This window comes from Delphinapterus leucas, chromosome 15 (genome assembly GCF_059928025.1).
Source record: "Delphinapterus leucas isolate spDelLeu-1000000601 "Yukka" chromosome 15, BTC_Dleu_Yukka2, whole genome shotgun sequence".
Lineage (NCBI taxonomy): Eukaryota > Metazoa > Chordata > Mammalia > Artiodactyla > Monodontidae > Delphinapterus > Delphinapterus leucas.
Genome location: NC_143143.1, coordinates 88,485,200 through 88,499,233, shown reverse-complemented (window position 1 = coordinate 88,499,233; position 14,034 = coordinate 88,485,200). Strand labels below are relative to the sequence as shown.

Genomic DNA, 14,034 nt, shown 5'->3' with positions numbered 1-14,034 from the left:
AAGGAGGAAGGGTCCTCGGCACCATGTCGTGCCGAGGTCACTGTCGCCACTGTTACTATTACTGAACAAGGCGCAGCTGGGTGGACGAAGCCCCTCAACTCAAGCCCAGTCTGCAGGAGAAACGGGGGCCTCCCAGAAGCATAGGGGTAGAGGCTGCTCCAGAGCAGGGAGCGTCCCAGAGGCCCCTAGACACGGGGGCCAGGGGTGTTGGGGTGTTAGGGGGACCTGAGGTGGGGCTGCTGCCAGAGTTGGGTGAGGCAAGGTTAAGAGTGGGGCAGTAGCCCTACCCAGGATGGTCAAGGAGCCTCAGACAGAGCTAGAAGGAGAGTCTGAGCAGGGAATCCAGGGCCATGGTAGAGGGACTGGGAAGGCCTGATGCAGGAGGTGTTTCTGGGGGGTCACCCAATAGGACGTGGGCACCTGTGCCCAGGGCACAGGGGAGGAGAGGAAGGTCCTGGGGGTCAGCTGAGGCTTCCTGCTGGAGAGTGGACTGTCGACCATGGGGCAGAGCAGCAGGCCTCTGTGGCCAGGGACCACAGGACCTCTGAGACCAGGGTCATCCACAGAGGACATGACAGTCCTGGGAGGGGATGAGGATGCTCAGAGGGCACGTGGAGGGGGCGGGGGGCAGCGTGGCCAGAGAGGCCAGCCTGAGCTGGGGGTCAAAGAAAGGGGCAGGGAAAGGGAAGGAGCCGAAGGAGGGGCCGAGGGGCAGAACTGAATAGGGTGACAGCAGACGTGGGGACGCTACGCTGGTGGCCCAGAACAGGAACAGGAAGGCGGGGCCCACCAGCCAGGGAGAAGCCCTCCTGTCGGCCCCGGGTGGGCACCCTCAGCCAGCCTCCCTCCCCTGGGGGCTCCCTCTGAAGAGGTGTCCCTCTTCTGAGGCCAGACATTGAGTTGCAGCCATGTGACTGAGGCAGAAGACCTAGACCTGAGGCTCAGTCGGCTCCTCTGTAAAGTGGGGTTGCATGCGAAGCCTGCAGAGAGAGGGGCCCTAGCTGGCCCTGAGGGTGGGACTGTGGAGGGGCTGGGCTCTCAGAGGAACCCTCACCACCCCGTACTCCTGCACAGGGGCTTGCCCCCCTTGCCCTCCTGGGCATGGGGGCTGGCAAGGAGGGCAGGGCTGGGGGGGCACCCACAGGCCTGTCCACACTGTGCAGAGGCCACCTGGTCTGAGCCCTCAGAGCAGGGCTCTGCTGTTCGGGAGGCTCTTCTCCTTGGGGAGAAGCCCTGCATCAGCCCCCATCTCAGCTGGGTGGAGTAACTGGGAAGGGAATGTTCCACTGCCCCCAGACTACAGCTCCAACACAGCGGCCTGGTGTGCGGCCCTTCACCAGGCAGTACTGTCCTGGGACTCTGGCCACTGGCCACCCAAGGGGCTCCTGAGTCCAGGAATTTTCTCCTGCCTCCGTCCAGGGAGCCAGGCGCCTGAAGTGTCCTGGTGACAGTGAGAAGAGGCTGCTGCCAGGGCTCAGGGTGTCCCTGATCTGGACACAGCAGGTCGGTGGGAGGCCCACAGAAACGAGGAACTCGGAGCCACTCCCGAATCATCCCCCGTGGGGTCTGAACAAAAGCCCTTCTCCTCCCCGTGCTCTCGGAGAACCGCATTGGTGCTGAACACTGATTCTGCAGAGGTGAGAAGGCCACCTCTCTCTCCGAGGGGACAAGGCCACAGACTGGCCCAATGGTGAAAATCCCTCCAAGAAGGTGGGCTTAGCTGCCCAAAGGGTGCAGGACCCTGGGTGGAAAGGGGCAGGACGCACGGAGGCTCTGCCTGGAGCGAAAGTGCGTTCACACCCGCCCTCGGGTAAGGCAGACTGACCACCAGCGCCTGCTCGACCTTCTGCCAGCTCAGGACCCCAGGACCCACCTCCTCAGGTTCCTCCTCTCGCTGGCGGCTGGGCTTGGTGTAGTCCAGGGGCCGGTCCCACTCGTCCTGGCGGGAGGCGTGGCTGGACTGGGGCGAGGCCACGGAGCTGCTGGGGGCCGTGATGCTCTGGCCCTGGCAGGCATCAGGCGAGGTCACGCCGGGGCCGCCACCGCCGCCGGGGAAAGCGTTCTCCCGCCTGCGGTGTCTGTGCATGCTCAAATCCAGGGTTCCGTTCTCATCCACCGCAATGTCCGTGGCCTGCATTGCAAAGGTAACGCCTGCGTCAGACCCCACCCCCTTCCCACGCGTGCCTCTGGTCCCTTACTCAGCTCACCGGAAGCCCAGACAGCGTCTCCCTCCAAAGAGAGCAGACCCAAACAAGAAGAGAAGAGCCTACGCGGGAAGAGAGCGTCCTGAGGCTGACGTGGGCCACGCTCTGCCCACTGCCTTGAGGCTTCCAGCGCCGGAAAACCAGACCCTTGACACGGCAGCTCGTGTGGGCCCCAAAACACGTGCAGGGTCCTTAGACTCGGCGAGATATGGGAACACACGTGTGCACAGCCACTTGGGCCCCCTTAGGCACAGCGCACGGAGTTCGGAGGGGACCCATCCAATGTCTCTGCCCAGCAGGGTCAACGGTCAGGAGGGAGAAGAGGAAAGAGTGGTAATCACCTAGTAGACCCTGGGTTTGCTGAGCCCCCTTCGTGCAGGCTGCACGTGCCCCTGACTGCAAATCCCAACCCCCTTCTCTGCGTCAGCAGGGGCTCCTGGCGGGGGGGGGACACACCAACCTTGCTGGGCAGGTCCTGCGGCTTCATGCTGAGGTTCTCGGGCATCTCCCAGCAGCGCGTGGAGAGGTTCAGGATGGCCGTGGCGGCCATGTGTGCGGCCTCCGCGTCATGGGCGTAGTCGAAGCCTGTAGAAGAGGACGAAGTGCAGGGGCTGGGCCTGGGGGGAGAGGCCTTTGGGAAAGGTTTGGCTGCAAAAAGGGAACAAGAGCAGGCTGATATACAACCTGAACGGGAGGCGGCCACACAGACATGGGGTGGGGGGTGGGGTACTTCGGGGGGGCTGGGAGCAAGCACACAGGGCACAGCCAGGGCCGGGAGCCTGGCCCCACCGCAGCCTCACCCCTGTCGGGCATTGAGAAGGCCGTTTCTATCTTGACCTAACTTGGGCAGAAAGGGCAAAGCCTCCGAAGACGTTCGAGCGCCCCCGATATTTCAAACAAACAAGTTGTCTGTCGGTGATGCTCATTGAGAGACTAAAGTCTGCAAGTAGGAGGAGTGTCTGGAATATCATTCAAGTAGGAAAAGTTTATCACAACGCCTCAAAAGGCTGATTTCGGTGTCGCCCCCCGCCCCCCTCCGCCAAGAGCCACAGCTTTGGTGAATGACATTAGTGTTCAAATAAACACGACACAGGAAGGCATCAAACGTTATCTTTTCTAGTAACTGTGCTATAACCATAAGGTCACCCTCAGGTATGATTTCTGAGTAATCAGGATATCGCCAGCAGATTTCCAGCGCCCCAGCGTAAGTGGGTGCCTTGCGGGAAGGCATGAGGCCCCCAGTCCTAACAAGCCGGAGAGACACTCGCACTCCAGGTGGTAATTGTATCATTAACCTGTAGGAAACTCATCACTGCCAATTCTGGGGGCTGACAACAGCCACCAGGGGCCGCCAGCTCCAATCTCAAGTGCACTGGGGCGCTTTTCCATGCTATTTGTATTTCCAGGGCTAACAGGCTTGCAACTCACAAATTAGCGCAATAAGTGAGCCCTCCCCCCTCCAAAAAAAAGCCAGGAAGGCTTGTTCCGGAAGGTTTGGCGGAATGAATGTTGTTAGTGCGACGAGCACCCGGAAAGTTTGCTGCTAATGTCACAAATGGCACATTGTATCCAGCAAGATGGTCCCCGCGCAGGAAGCATCTGTCGGGTACCCAGGCTCAGCACAGCGGTTGTCTGACCCTCCCAGACCCCCAGCCCTTGAGCTGGGATAAACTGGCTGGGAACGGACAGCCAGGGGAGGGCACGCTCGTAGGGTGAACCACGGCAGCGACGTCGTTAAGTCTGTGGACACGCACGGCATAATGGACTTGGGTTTGTTTCACGTGTGGTGAGGAGACACATCCAGTTTGATGGTGAGTGTGTGGGCAGCAACGTGGGTGAGACACGGACTCTGAGAAATCCGCCACGGGGGATTGGGGCGTTTTGGGCCCCAGCGTGGAGAGGACCGACACGCTGCTGCTGAGGGCTCCCCCTCCACTGCCCCTCAGACGCTACACCTCCGGGAGCAGCTTTCCCCAACTTACATTTAAAGGCTTTCGGTGAGGTTTCGCTGGTCTGAATCTTTGGGGCAAGCATGCGCTTGCCAAAAACCTGAGCGTCAAAACTTGCGTAGTCAAAGGTGACCTTGGAGAACTTCTCCAGCTCCTTGGCCAGGTTGGCCCTGGGTGTGGTGGAGGCCACGCTGGGCCGGTAGCTTCCATACGGAGGGACCTCAAGCTGCTTCACAAAGCACATGGGCCTGGGGTGTGAGACGGAGATGAGAATCATGAAGACAGGACGCAAGGACTCTGTGCTGTTCATCCCAATGCCCCGTGCCATGGCCTGGCCCAGCCATCCCTCAGACCCCGGCGCGGACAGAGACCCAGGCAGGCCCTCCCTCACATCCACCACTACAGGGTGCCTAGGGGCTGATGTGCAGGAAGAATTGCCACAGGGACGAAGCACTAGGAGCCTTGAAGAAACAGTGCGTGTCCCCTTGCGGACCGCGTCAACAGAGGGAATGAGGAGAGCAGGTTTCTGAGCCCTTTGCAGGGAGCCCTAGAGGAGCATCCTTAGGGCGGCAGGCAGCCGAGGCAGAATTCTGGTGGTGGAATAACTTACAGTTCCCCAGAGGGGAGGGAGCTGGGGTGCCTGGAGGGAACATGAAGGAGGTTCTGAGAATCAGCCTCAGGGCGGCCGACTCAGCCCTTAGCCCTCCAGGTCGTCTGCTGAAAGTCACCTGAGATGCCCCTGGAGGGGCTGCTGCAAGGGTTAAAGACACGCATGAAAGGACGCTGCAAGCATTCAGCCACCGTTACTGAAGCTCTGAAAGAGCTCAGATTTTTAAATGCACGAGAGATGGTGCGAACACACCAGCCCTGACAGCACTGGAGCCACGGCGGGAGGAAGACCAGGCCGGCACAGAAAGGCCACAAGGTCTGTACCCGTCTGCGGAGGGGCTTGTGTACCAGTCAGCTGAGAGAAGAGCGGAGGAGGCCTGGGAGAGCCATGCAGTGACTTCAGTCTGGAGAAGGTGGTGGGCGGAATTAAGAAGGAGCCAGTGGTGAGGCCCCCAGGGCGCCAGGCACTACGAGAACTTAGGTGTGACCCGAAAATATGAGCCGGGTGCCAGGAAGACCCTGCAACCACGATAGGCTGGCTCTGCAGGGCCTTGGGAAACCGACGGCTCTCCTTCCCCAGAAAGGGCGGGGGGCCCTCTGAACCAGCCAGTGGCATCGGAGAAGTGGCTGATGAGTGCTCAGGCACCCCCGGGGGGAGACAAGTCCTAAACTTAATGTCTGTGCCACGTTTTGGTGGCTTCCTCAGCCGGGGCTTCCGCCAGCAGCAGACTCAGTGTCCGTGATGCCCACAGAGCTTTGCAGAGATTCGCCCCACACCCTGGGGTACTGGCCCCTCCACGGAGCACGTGGAGCCTGGATGGAAAGCTCTGCACCGCGGCCACAGCTGCCACCATCTGGCCTCCTCACCGAGGGCCCGGAAACAAAACGGCCCTGCCTCATCCAGCCTCATGAGGAACTTCTGAAGTCGATAACGCTGTCGTCCCACTTTTACCGGCAAACAAACGGAGTCACGTTCCCGGGGCACAACTCCCACATTTGGCAGCTGTTTGGCCCCCACCCTGGCCTCGCCAAGCCTCACCTGCCTGGTAGTTTGACATTTTGTCAGTGACTTGGATCAAGGCAAGAAACCCGACAAGAAGCCAGAGGAACAGGAATAAGATGGAGGAAAGAAGCAGTTTCCACCACCGTGAGCGCCACCCGCTTGAAAGAAGCCAACTGGAGTGCAGGGCGCCCCAGTGCGGGAGGGCGAGGCCCAGCCCGGAGACCACTTGCACGTGACCCTGAGGCCAAGGTGGGAGGCCACGCTGCTCAGGCAGTGGCTCTGCCCGGCACATGCCAGGGAAGGGACAGCTGGGTGATGGAGGTGGCCCGCCCACCTCCAGGCCATGGTCTGTGCCATCGCCCATGCTCGTGACTGCCGGACGCCGGGCCTGTGCAGGGGACGGTGGCCCTGGTCTCCCACACTCTCCTTTGGGAGACAGACGTGGAACAGAGAGTCTAGACGGGACAACCTGTCAGTTCTAGCTCCTCAGAGATGAGGGAGCAGGGAGTCCGCTGAGCAAGGACACGGGGGTGAGGGAGAGTCCCCCAGCACGGTGGGCACCAGAGAACCGGTCCCACTGGGAGGAGATTCTGAAGGCAGGCTGCTGGGGAGCGTGTGGCCTTGGGATAGCTCCTCAGCCTCTGGCCTTGTTTGTGGCACCTACAGGGGCCTGCGGGTGAGGCCACACCAAGCAGACTCGCTCTGAAGGGTCCTTCAGAAGCCCCCTCATTGATGAGCCGTGTCTGCACGCACACACGGGTGCACACACACTCACACATGTGCATATGCACCTAAACACACGGCACCTCAAGGGTCACGGGGAGTGGCACTCCGGAGGGTGCCGCTGGCACCCACTCCACTCCCCAGCTCACGGTCCGTCCTGGGGTGAGCAGCTCCCAGGGCTCCCTAGACAGCAGGGGTCCTGGGCTGGTGCAACCCACTCTCTCCAAACAGGACCAGCGACTCCACAAACAAATCCCTGAACAATCCCAGGCGGTGACATCAGACACCCTCGGGGACAGCGAGGCAGGGGCAGCCGTGCGGGTGCCGGGGCCCATGAAACCACCCTCCAAGTCCCCCCTGGGAGACACCAGCACACACGTGCACATACACACGAGCATGGACACGCACACACAGCGGCAGAGAGGCGAGAAGCCCCCTGGGCACTTGCGGAGGCAGCCCATGAAGCCTAGCAGGACCCTGCAGGGCCTTCCCGGGTAAAAAAGCCCCTGCGCATCCCTGATTCTCGTTTGTAGGAAAAAAAAAAAAAAACAGTCTTGAAGCCCCCTAGGCCTTCCCACCCAGTTCCAAAGAGCAGGTTCAGTCAGTTAATAGGACAACAGAGTCACAGGGCTCCTAGTTCCTCCTGAAGAGACAGAGGGAACAATCTGACACGTATCTCTGAGTCACTCTGCAGAAACTAAGACCCCACCCGGTGGAGGATGGTGATGACATGGTGACCGCAAGCACGTGGACCCCAGACTGCTTGGAACCGTAAGGCTGAGATTCCCTCACCATCAGCTGATCAGAAGAAGGTCCACGAGCTGATCACCCATCCTGGACCCTCTCCCCTCACACTGGCTGTAAAGACCCTGCCTGAAAGCCACCGGGGAGTCGAGTCTTCGGAGCACGAGCCGCCCGTCCTCCTGGCTCGGCTCTTGTAACAAACCTTCTCCGCTCCAGACTCTGAGCTTGGCCTCACTGCACGTCAGGCATATGGACCCGGGGTCGAAAACACGCCTCCCGGTCTGTGACTCATTTCACTCACCTGAGGATCCGATCCGAACTGGAGCTATTCTTGGAAGGGTCTCCCGTCGGTGGCTGTTGCTTCTCATGAGATTTGGCTAATTTTTCGGCAGCAGCAATGGGACACCCAGACAAACTAGAGAAAGGACAGGAGGACAGCTGAGCCCTCCTCCAGGCCCCACCCATCTGAGCCGGGAGCCAGGCGCCAGCAGGAGCTCAGGGAAGGCTGCCTTGCCTATAGAGGGGCCTTTCCCCAGGTCTGTCCTCAAGCCTTCAAAGCACCTGCTGCTCAGCCAGCTTCTGTTTTTGGAAATTCTAAGCCAATGACACAGAGACAAAACGCACCCGAAAGTTCTTCAAGGCTCTGAGGAAAGGCACCTCCTCTGGGTGGGTGCGGGGCTCGGGCCGCCTCTCACCTCCCTCCTCTCCCCTCACCACCAACCAGAGCTGCTCACAGTCTATCAGCCCACGGGCCACGGGCTGGGTGCTGACCCTGGAGGACATGGTCTACCAGGGTCGCACGAGGAGGGCACAGGTCCTGCCCAGGAAAGCACCCAATCCGAGACGCCACAGGTGCAGCTTCCACTGTCAGAACTGAGAAACTGCGATCAGCCAGGAGAGGTGACATCATCCCAGCAGTGTTGGGGAATTTAGCCTCTTCTCAGTGATTGGACCTCAAAAACTCTGGCTAGTCGTTCCAGCTGAGTGTCACTTGCCGGAGCCACTTCACGCCCCGCCACGGCTGCAGCTACCCATGGCTCGGGGCGAGGGCGGGGCCGACCTCTCACCAGAAGACGGCAGACAACTCAAGCACCAGGCTCTCAGCACCCCTACAGAACAGCCAGGCTCGGCCCCGGCTGCTGAGGTTCTGCCTTGAGCAAAAGCTAGTGTCCAGAGGTTTCCCGAATCTCAGCAGGACAGGGTCTCTACCTGGCTCTCCCCACAGGCTGCAGGCCTCCCTGCGCTGCGTGCGTCCATTCCTCCAGCCGCCCTCTGGTCTCTCGGGACCCCCACTCACAGTGACACAGGTGACCACCCCTCCAGGTGCTGCTCTGCTCCCGCCAAAGGTCTGCCCTGACCGTGCACTCACCCCAAAGGGCAGCACACAGGGAGACCGTGTCCCAGGCTGGGGCATGCACTGCAGGCAGCCCCCTCCATGGCCCTCACCATTCCCAGCCCAGCCCAGCCCAGCCCCGTACCTTCTGTGCGTGTTACGGTTGCTATTCACGTGGCCCTGGCCTGTGCAGCCAGGAGTGGGGCACTTGAGCACGTTCTCATGCATGGCCAATACTGCAAGACAACGTGGCGGGGGGGGGGAGCCGGTGAGCACCACCAGCCGCGGAGGGCGCAGGAGCCCCAGGCCCCGCTCAGTCAGGCCACGCCTGCCCCCTCTCACCGCGACCCTGGCCTCCCTGAGGCAGAAACCTTACAAACTTAATGGTCACGATTGCTGCCCCTCGCCTAGAAGCAAGGACAGCTTTTCTCCTGAGCCCTCAGAACACAGACAGCAGCCCCTCCCCAGCTCCAGGGCCCAGCCTCCCCTCCTGTGTGCCCGTGTCTGTGGCCGGTTTCCAGGGGCCCTGATCCAGGCTGCCGTTTCAAGGTGAATAACTGGGCGTGCTCCAAGTCGCCACGCTTGTAGGGCCCAAGTTTGGGCTTCTGGACGTGCCAGTCCAGAGGGACAGGGTCCTGGGTGGCCACTCCTCTATGTGGACACCATCCAAACACCAGAGGCGGCCTGAGCCGTGCAGAGCTACTCACTCTCCGGGGGGATCCTGTCCTTGTGGGGGCAGCCGGACAGGCTGCGGTGGTGCGGGTACAGCCCAGTGACGTGGCCGGTGCCGTCGCAGCCTGGTGTCGGACACTTGATCTCACGCTTCTCAGCTCTTGAGGGATCTAAACACACAAGGCCTATCCGTCAGAGGGCAGCCGGGAAGCTGGGCGGGAGGTGGTGAGCAGGGAGGCGGAAGGGCAGCTCACCGTCCTTCACTCTGGCTGTCCAGAGAGGAGAGTGACCAGACTGCCCAAGAGCCCAAAAGGGACCGTGGCTGGACAGCACGGGGACCCTGCAGAGACCGTCCACACTGGCCGTCCGCGTGGAAAAGCTCCCCACAGATTGCGGCAAGCCACAAACAGCAGGACCCGCAGGGCTTTAGGGGGGACCCCCCCGGATGGCGGCTGACACCTTCTGCCCTGTCCTGCTAATGTCATGCGAGGGCCACTGGCTTCGGGCTGGGAGCCAGGCCTCTGCACAGAGAGGTAAAGCCGTGTGACAAGGTCTCTGCCAGGACACGTCCTTTGTATTTGACAGTAACGGAGTCCGAGGGGCTGAGTCACTTACCCAAAGCAGCTAATAAAGGCCTGGGCAGAAATTTGACCCCAAATCTCAGTTACTGACCTCGTAGAGCCTCTGCAGGCCCAGAGAGGTCACTTTCAGTGTGGGGCAGAAGGGAATGCCTCTCAGGACACACACGGTCCCCAGAGCATAGCCAGTGTCCCAGGGAAACTTCCAGCGGAGCCATCCGTCCCCTTTGGTAGGGAAGCCACAATGCAGAAGTGACAGACATCCTCAGAAAGCCCACCCCAGGGAGGGCAGGACCCTGGCGGGCTCTGTGTGTGTGGTTTAAATGGGAGGAAGTTGTCCTCAGACCACCGGGCAGGCAGGGGCACCCTAAGGGGTTCACAAGCCTCTCCCGGGCACTGCCTTCCTGCGCTCGCTGTCGCCGGCCTCTCTGTCCAGGGCGTCTGCACCTCAGCGTCAGTCGGTCCCTGAGAACCAGTCCCACTGTCCTCCATGGCTTGGGCCTGCTCTGCACTGCTCAGTGCTCCCAGCCTGGCCACCTGCCTCACCGACCACAGGCGGCTTCTGTCTGGCTCACACCACCTCCCCCCGCCCATGCCCCCCAGCCCGTAAAGACCTCGGGACTCGCCCGTGGGTCCGGGACTGCGCACCCCTGGGAGGGGGCGGGGCAGAGCCAGGTGCCCAGCCTACCTTTGCTGCAGTAGCTCTTCCGGGCGGCATCCAGGGGCCTCGCCGCCTTCCCCGGCTCGCCCGGGCCCAGCGGGCCTTGCTCGGCGGGTGGGCATCCCGGCTCGCGGACGGCCCGCACCTGCTCAGCCTTCAGGGCGATGGCCTGCTCCAGGAGGCCCAGGTTCCCACGGGTCATCATGTCGTACATCTCCGACTCATCCGTGACTGTGGACTTCTGGGACCTCGAGTCCTCATCCTTCCCGTTGTCGTCAGAGCGCACTTCCACGAGGACGGAGTACGCGGGCCTGGGGCTGGGCGGCGCCGGGCGCCGGGGCTCAGAGGCCTCTGGGCGGGGGGCGGGGGGGGCCTGCTCCTGGCAGATCGCATCAGGCGGGGCCTCCCCCCGCTCAGTGCCCAGGACCACCCTCTGCTTGCTGGACTCCTCGCTGGCCACACCCTCCAGGGACTGGGGACGCAGCTCCTGGGAGCGCTCACTGGTGACTTCGATCGCTTCCTCTGCGTCCTCCGGCTGGATGAAGACATCCTTCTCCCCCTCGTCGCTGGTGGCTCCTTCCTCAGCCTCCTCCCGCACCAGGCGCACGATGCCGGCGCCCCGCTTGGCCCCCTGGCCCGAGTCTTCCCCGACCAGTGTCTCTTCGGCGATTTGGCCCAAATTTAGGAGAGAAGTTGCGATGATCTCCTGATAGCTGCTGTAGCTGCCCTTGGAGGAGCCCGTGAGGCTGCTGATGGGATTGGATCCGAAACGAGCCTTGATGGTGCTCCTTCCTGCACAAAATCAGAAACTGCGTGGGAGGCACACGGGGAATAGAGGACAGGTCTCCAGGCGGGGCTCCTCCAGCCTGCCCCACTGCCGCTGGGGGACACCAAACCCCCAGAAATGGGCTCGGGGTGGCCGTTTTTGTCAGCCCCTCTGCCCAGATCTGGAGGTCACAGTAAACTTATGTTGGGAGGTGGAGGGAGAAACCACCGCTGTATTTTGAAGCTGAGAATTACTCTGATACTTTTGATTAACGGTCCTCCCTGTTATGTGTACTTTCTTAAATCAGGCGAATCTACATTTCATAAAATGGAGCTTAAAGAATGGATCAGGGCTTCCCTGGTGGCGCAGTGGTTGAGAGTCTGCCTGCCGATGCAGGGGACGCGGGTTCGTGCCCCGGTCCGGGAAGATCCCACATGCCGCGGAGCGGCTGGGCCCGTGAGCCATGGCCGCTGAGCCTGCGCGTCCGGAGCCTGTGCTCCGCAACGGGAGGGGTCTCAACAGTGAGAGGCCCACGTACGGCAAAAAAAAAAAAAAAAGAATGGATCAGATTTTTTAAAATTGTTTCATAACAGATAAACAGCAAAAGCTGGTTTTAAAGTTTAAGGCTTTTAATTGCCATGGCTAAGACGCAGTGGGTGCTCACCACACCCAGGCCCCCTGGGATCAACGACAAGGACCACCCCCCAGGGCGCAGCAGCCAGCCCACATCCTCCCACTGTAGGAGGGGCCAAGCCAGGGCCGATGCCTGAGCGCCAAACTCCCTCCTTTATAAGAAACCCAGCAAGCGAGAGTCCCCTGGCCCTGCACCCTCTCAGGCAGAGCCGGGTCGTCAGGAGGGAGGCGGGTATGAGGACCCTCCCTGGAGTGGCTGCAAAATGAATAAAAATCCACCTCAGGCCCTGAGAGGCGAGAGCACCAGAAGCTTGGAGGTGTTGCGGGGTTGGGGCCTCAGGCCTCAGCCACATCCCCAGGACCCTACAGTCAGCCAGGGTCTCGGGACATGGACGTGTCCCACCTTCGCACTAGTGTTTGCCAAGGGCTGGGGGCCCCGCAGGAAAGAAGGTGCCAGCAGGGAGACCCCCTCAGTTCCCCCTGCCCTGCCCATCTTCCCTGAACATCCGCACCATCTCCCCTGATGCCAAGCAGACCCCTTGCCCCTCCTGCAGGTGGCTCTCCTGAGGCCAAGTGGGGCGGGTCTATCTGAGACCCCGCCACACAGACGCACAGCCACATCCATCTGTCCGACCGTCTCTCACACACACAGACACACATCCAGGTCCACAATGCTCACATACAGATGAGCCTCTGGGCCCCCCCCCCCCGAGCCCCAAGCGCCAGCCCCTCCCCAGGAAGCCTTGCAAACGTCAGACAAGAGGCGCTTGTTCTCAGCAGGGCTTCCTCGCTCGCGGGAGCCCCGCCTGCTCACAGGCTGCGATTCTCCGGGCCCACACTAAGCGCCTTTATTCAGGGGAGAAAGAGCAACAAAGCACCTTCAGCTGGCTCGGGGCGATGAATCTCCTCCTGTCCTGACGCCTCAGCCTCGTCCTCCTCCGCAGTTCCTTCCGATTCATCAGAAACAGAGGCGCCCTTCACCTCGGCATCCTCGCTGCTGTCGCTGTCCACGCCGTAGCCCTCGTCCAGAGCCAGCTTCAGGGGGTGTGCCTTCCGCTTGGACCCCAGGTGCTCGGCCTCGGCGCCCCCCAGCTTCCTCTTCTTGGCCAGAGGGCAGCTCAGTAAACTGGGAGGGAGGAGGCCGGGCCACCCTGTCAGCACCTCCCGGGCCCCCGGCCTTCACCCTCTGCAGCGCTATCCCTGTCCTGAAAATTTCTCTTTGCATCTCATCACCACCCCTCCACCAAAGCCCCAAACTCAAGACTGGCAGGTTGATGTGTTCAAAATTTTACAGTAATTGTCCGCATTAAAAAGGCCCTGATTGTGCTTTAAATTTCACTTCCTGCTTCTCTGGGAAGGCCTAACCTCAACGGCCCTGTCCACGCCACAGTCATCCCCCCTGGGATGGCCGGGGGTGGGGGCCGGCCCAGGCTGCTCTGCTCCGTGCCCACCGCCCCCCAGGCAGGTCGTCGGGAGTGCCCAGGCCCTTCCTCCTTCACCTCCAGACCCTTCACACCCTCACCCACCTCCTGAGCCTGGCACCGCAGTCGGGGGCCCCTGAGGCCCAGCAGACCCCCGGGATGACAGCAGTGAGAAGAGCCACCCAGCGTGTGCCGGCTCTGCTCTGGGCTCTCCCGCACAGACTCCTCCGGTCTCACAGCAGCCCCAAAGGGGAGACAACGGAAAGGCACGCCACAGCCGCGCTCAGCCTCCCAGTAAGAGGGTCACGTGGGAGGCCACCGCAGCTCAGCAGCCAAGAGCAGGGGTGGAAGGTTCTAGACCCACAAAGGGTCCCAGAGCAGCAGAGCAGCCCAACCTCTTTCCCAGGAACCCTGTTGAGGGCCCTCCAGCCTCCTTACCTTCGGTGCCTGGAGTACTTGCCCCGGATATGTCCCGAGCCCGTGCATCCGGGAGTGGGACAGCTGGGGGGAGACAAGCAGGGGTGGTCACCTGGGGGCGGGCCCCGTGGGGCATGGGGAGAGGGTCCGAATCTCGGGGCCCACCCCAGACCCTCACCCGGGGAAGCAGAAGATTGTCTCCAAACAGTTCATCTCAGAATGGCTGCTTGCAGTTTGCAAAAAATTAATGAAATAACTCACCCCCATTTATGTAAATGAATGGCTCATTACAACTTTATAAGAGTGTTTAATTAAAGATCT

The 14,034-nt window shown here is 61.3% G+C and overlaps 1 protein-coding gene across 2 annotated transcripts in view; it reads right to left on the bottom strand.

The window, feature by feature from the left end:
• MYT1 (myelin transcription factor 1) overlaps window positions 1–14,034 on the bottom strand; it is a 35,227-nt gene that overhangs the window by 14,777 nt on the left and 6,416 nt on the right. The window contains exons 3-11 of one of the 2 annotated variants that reach the window (XM_022597425.2): window positions 13,735–13,797; window positions 12,754–13,001; window positions 10,504–11,268; window positions 9,273–9,407; window positions 8,711–8,801; window positions 7,534–7,647; window positions 4,187–4,401; window positions 2,665–2,852; window positions 1,874–2,131 (exon numbers count right to left, since the gene is read on the bottom strand). In XM_022597425.2, the coding sequence (XP_022453133.2) occupies window positions 1,874–2,131; window positions 2,665–2,852; window positions 4,187–4,401; window positions 7,534–7,647; window positions 8,711–8,801; window positions 9,273–9,407; window positions 10,504–11,268; window positions 12,754–13,001; window positions 13,735–13,797 (2,077 nt within the window). The remainder of the gene's footprint in view (window positions 1–1,873; window positions 2,132–2,664; window positions 2,853–4,186; window positions 4,402–7,533; window positions 7,648–8,710; window positions 8,802–9,272; window positions 9,408–10,503; window positions 11,269–12,753; window positions 13,002–13,734; window positions 13,798–14,034) is intronic. The other variant, XM_022597419.2, reaches the window with a different exon arrangement.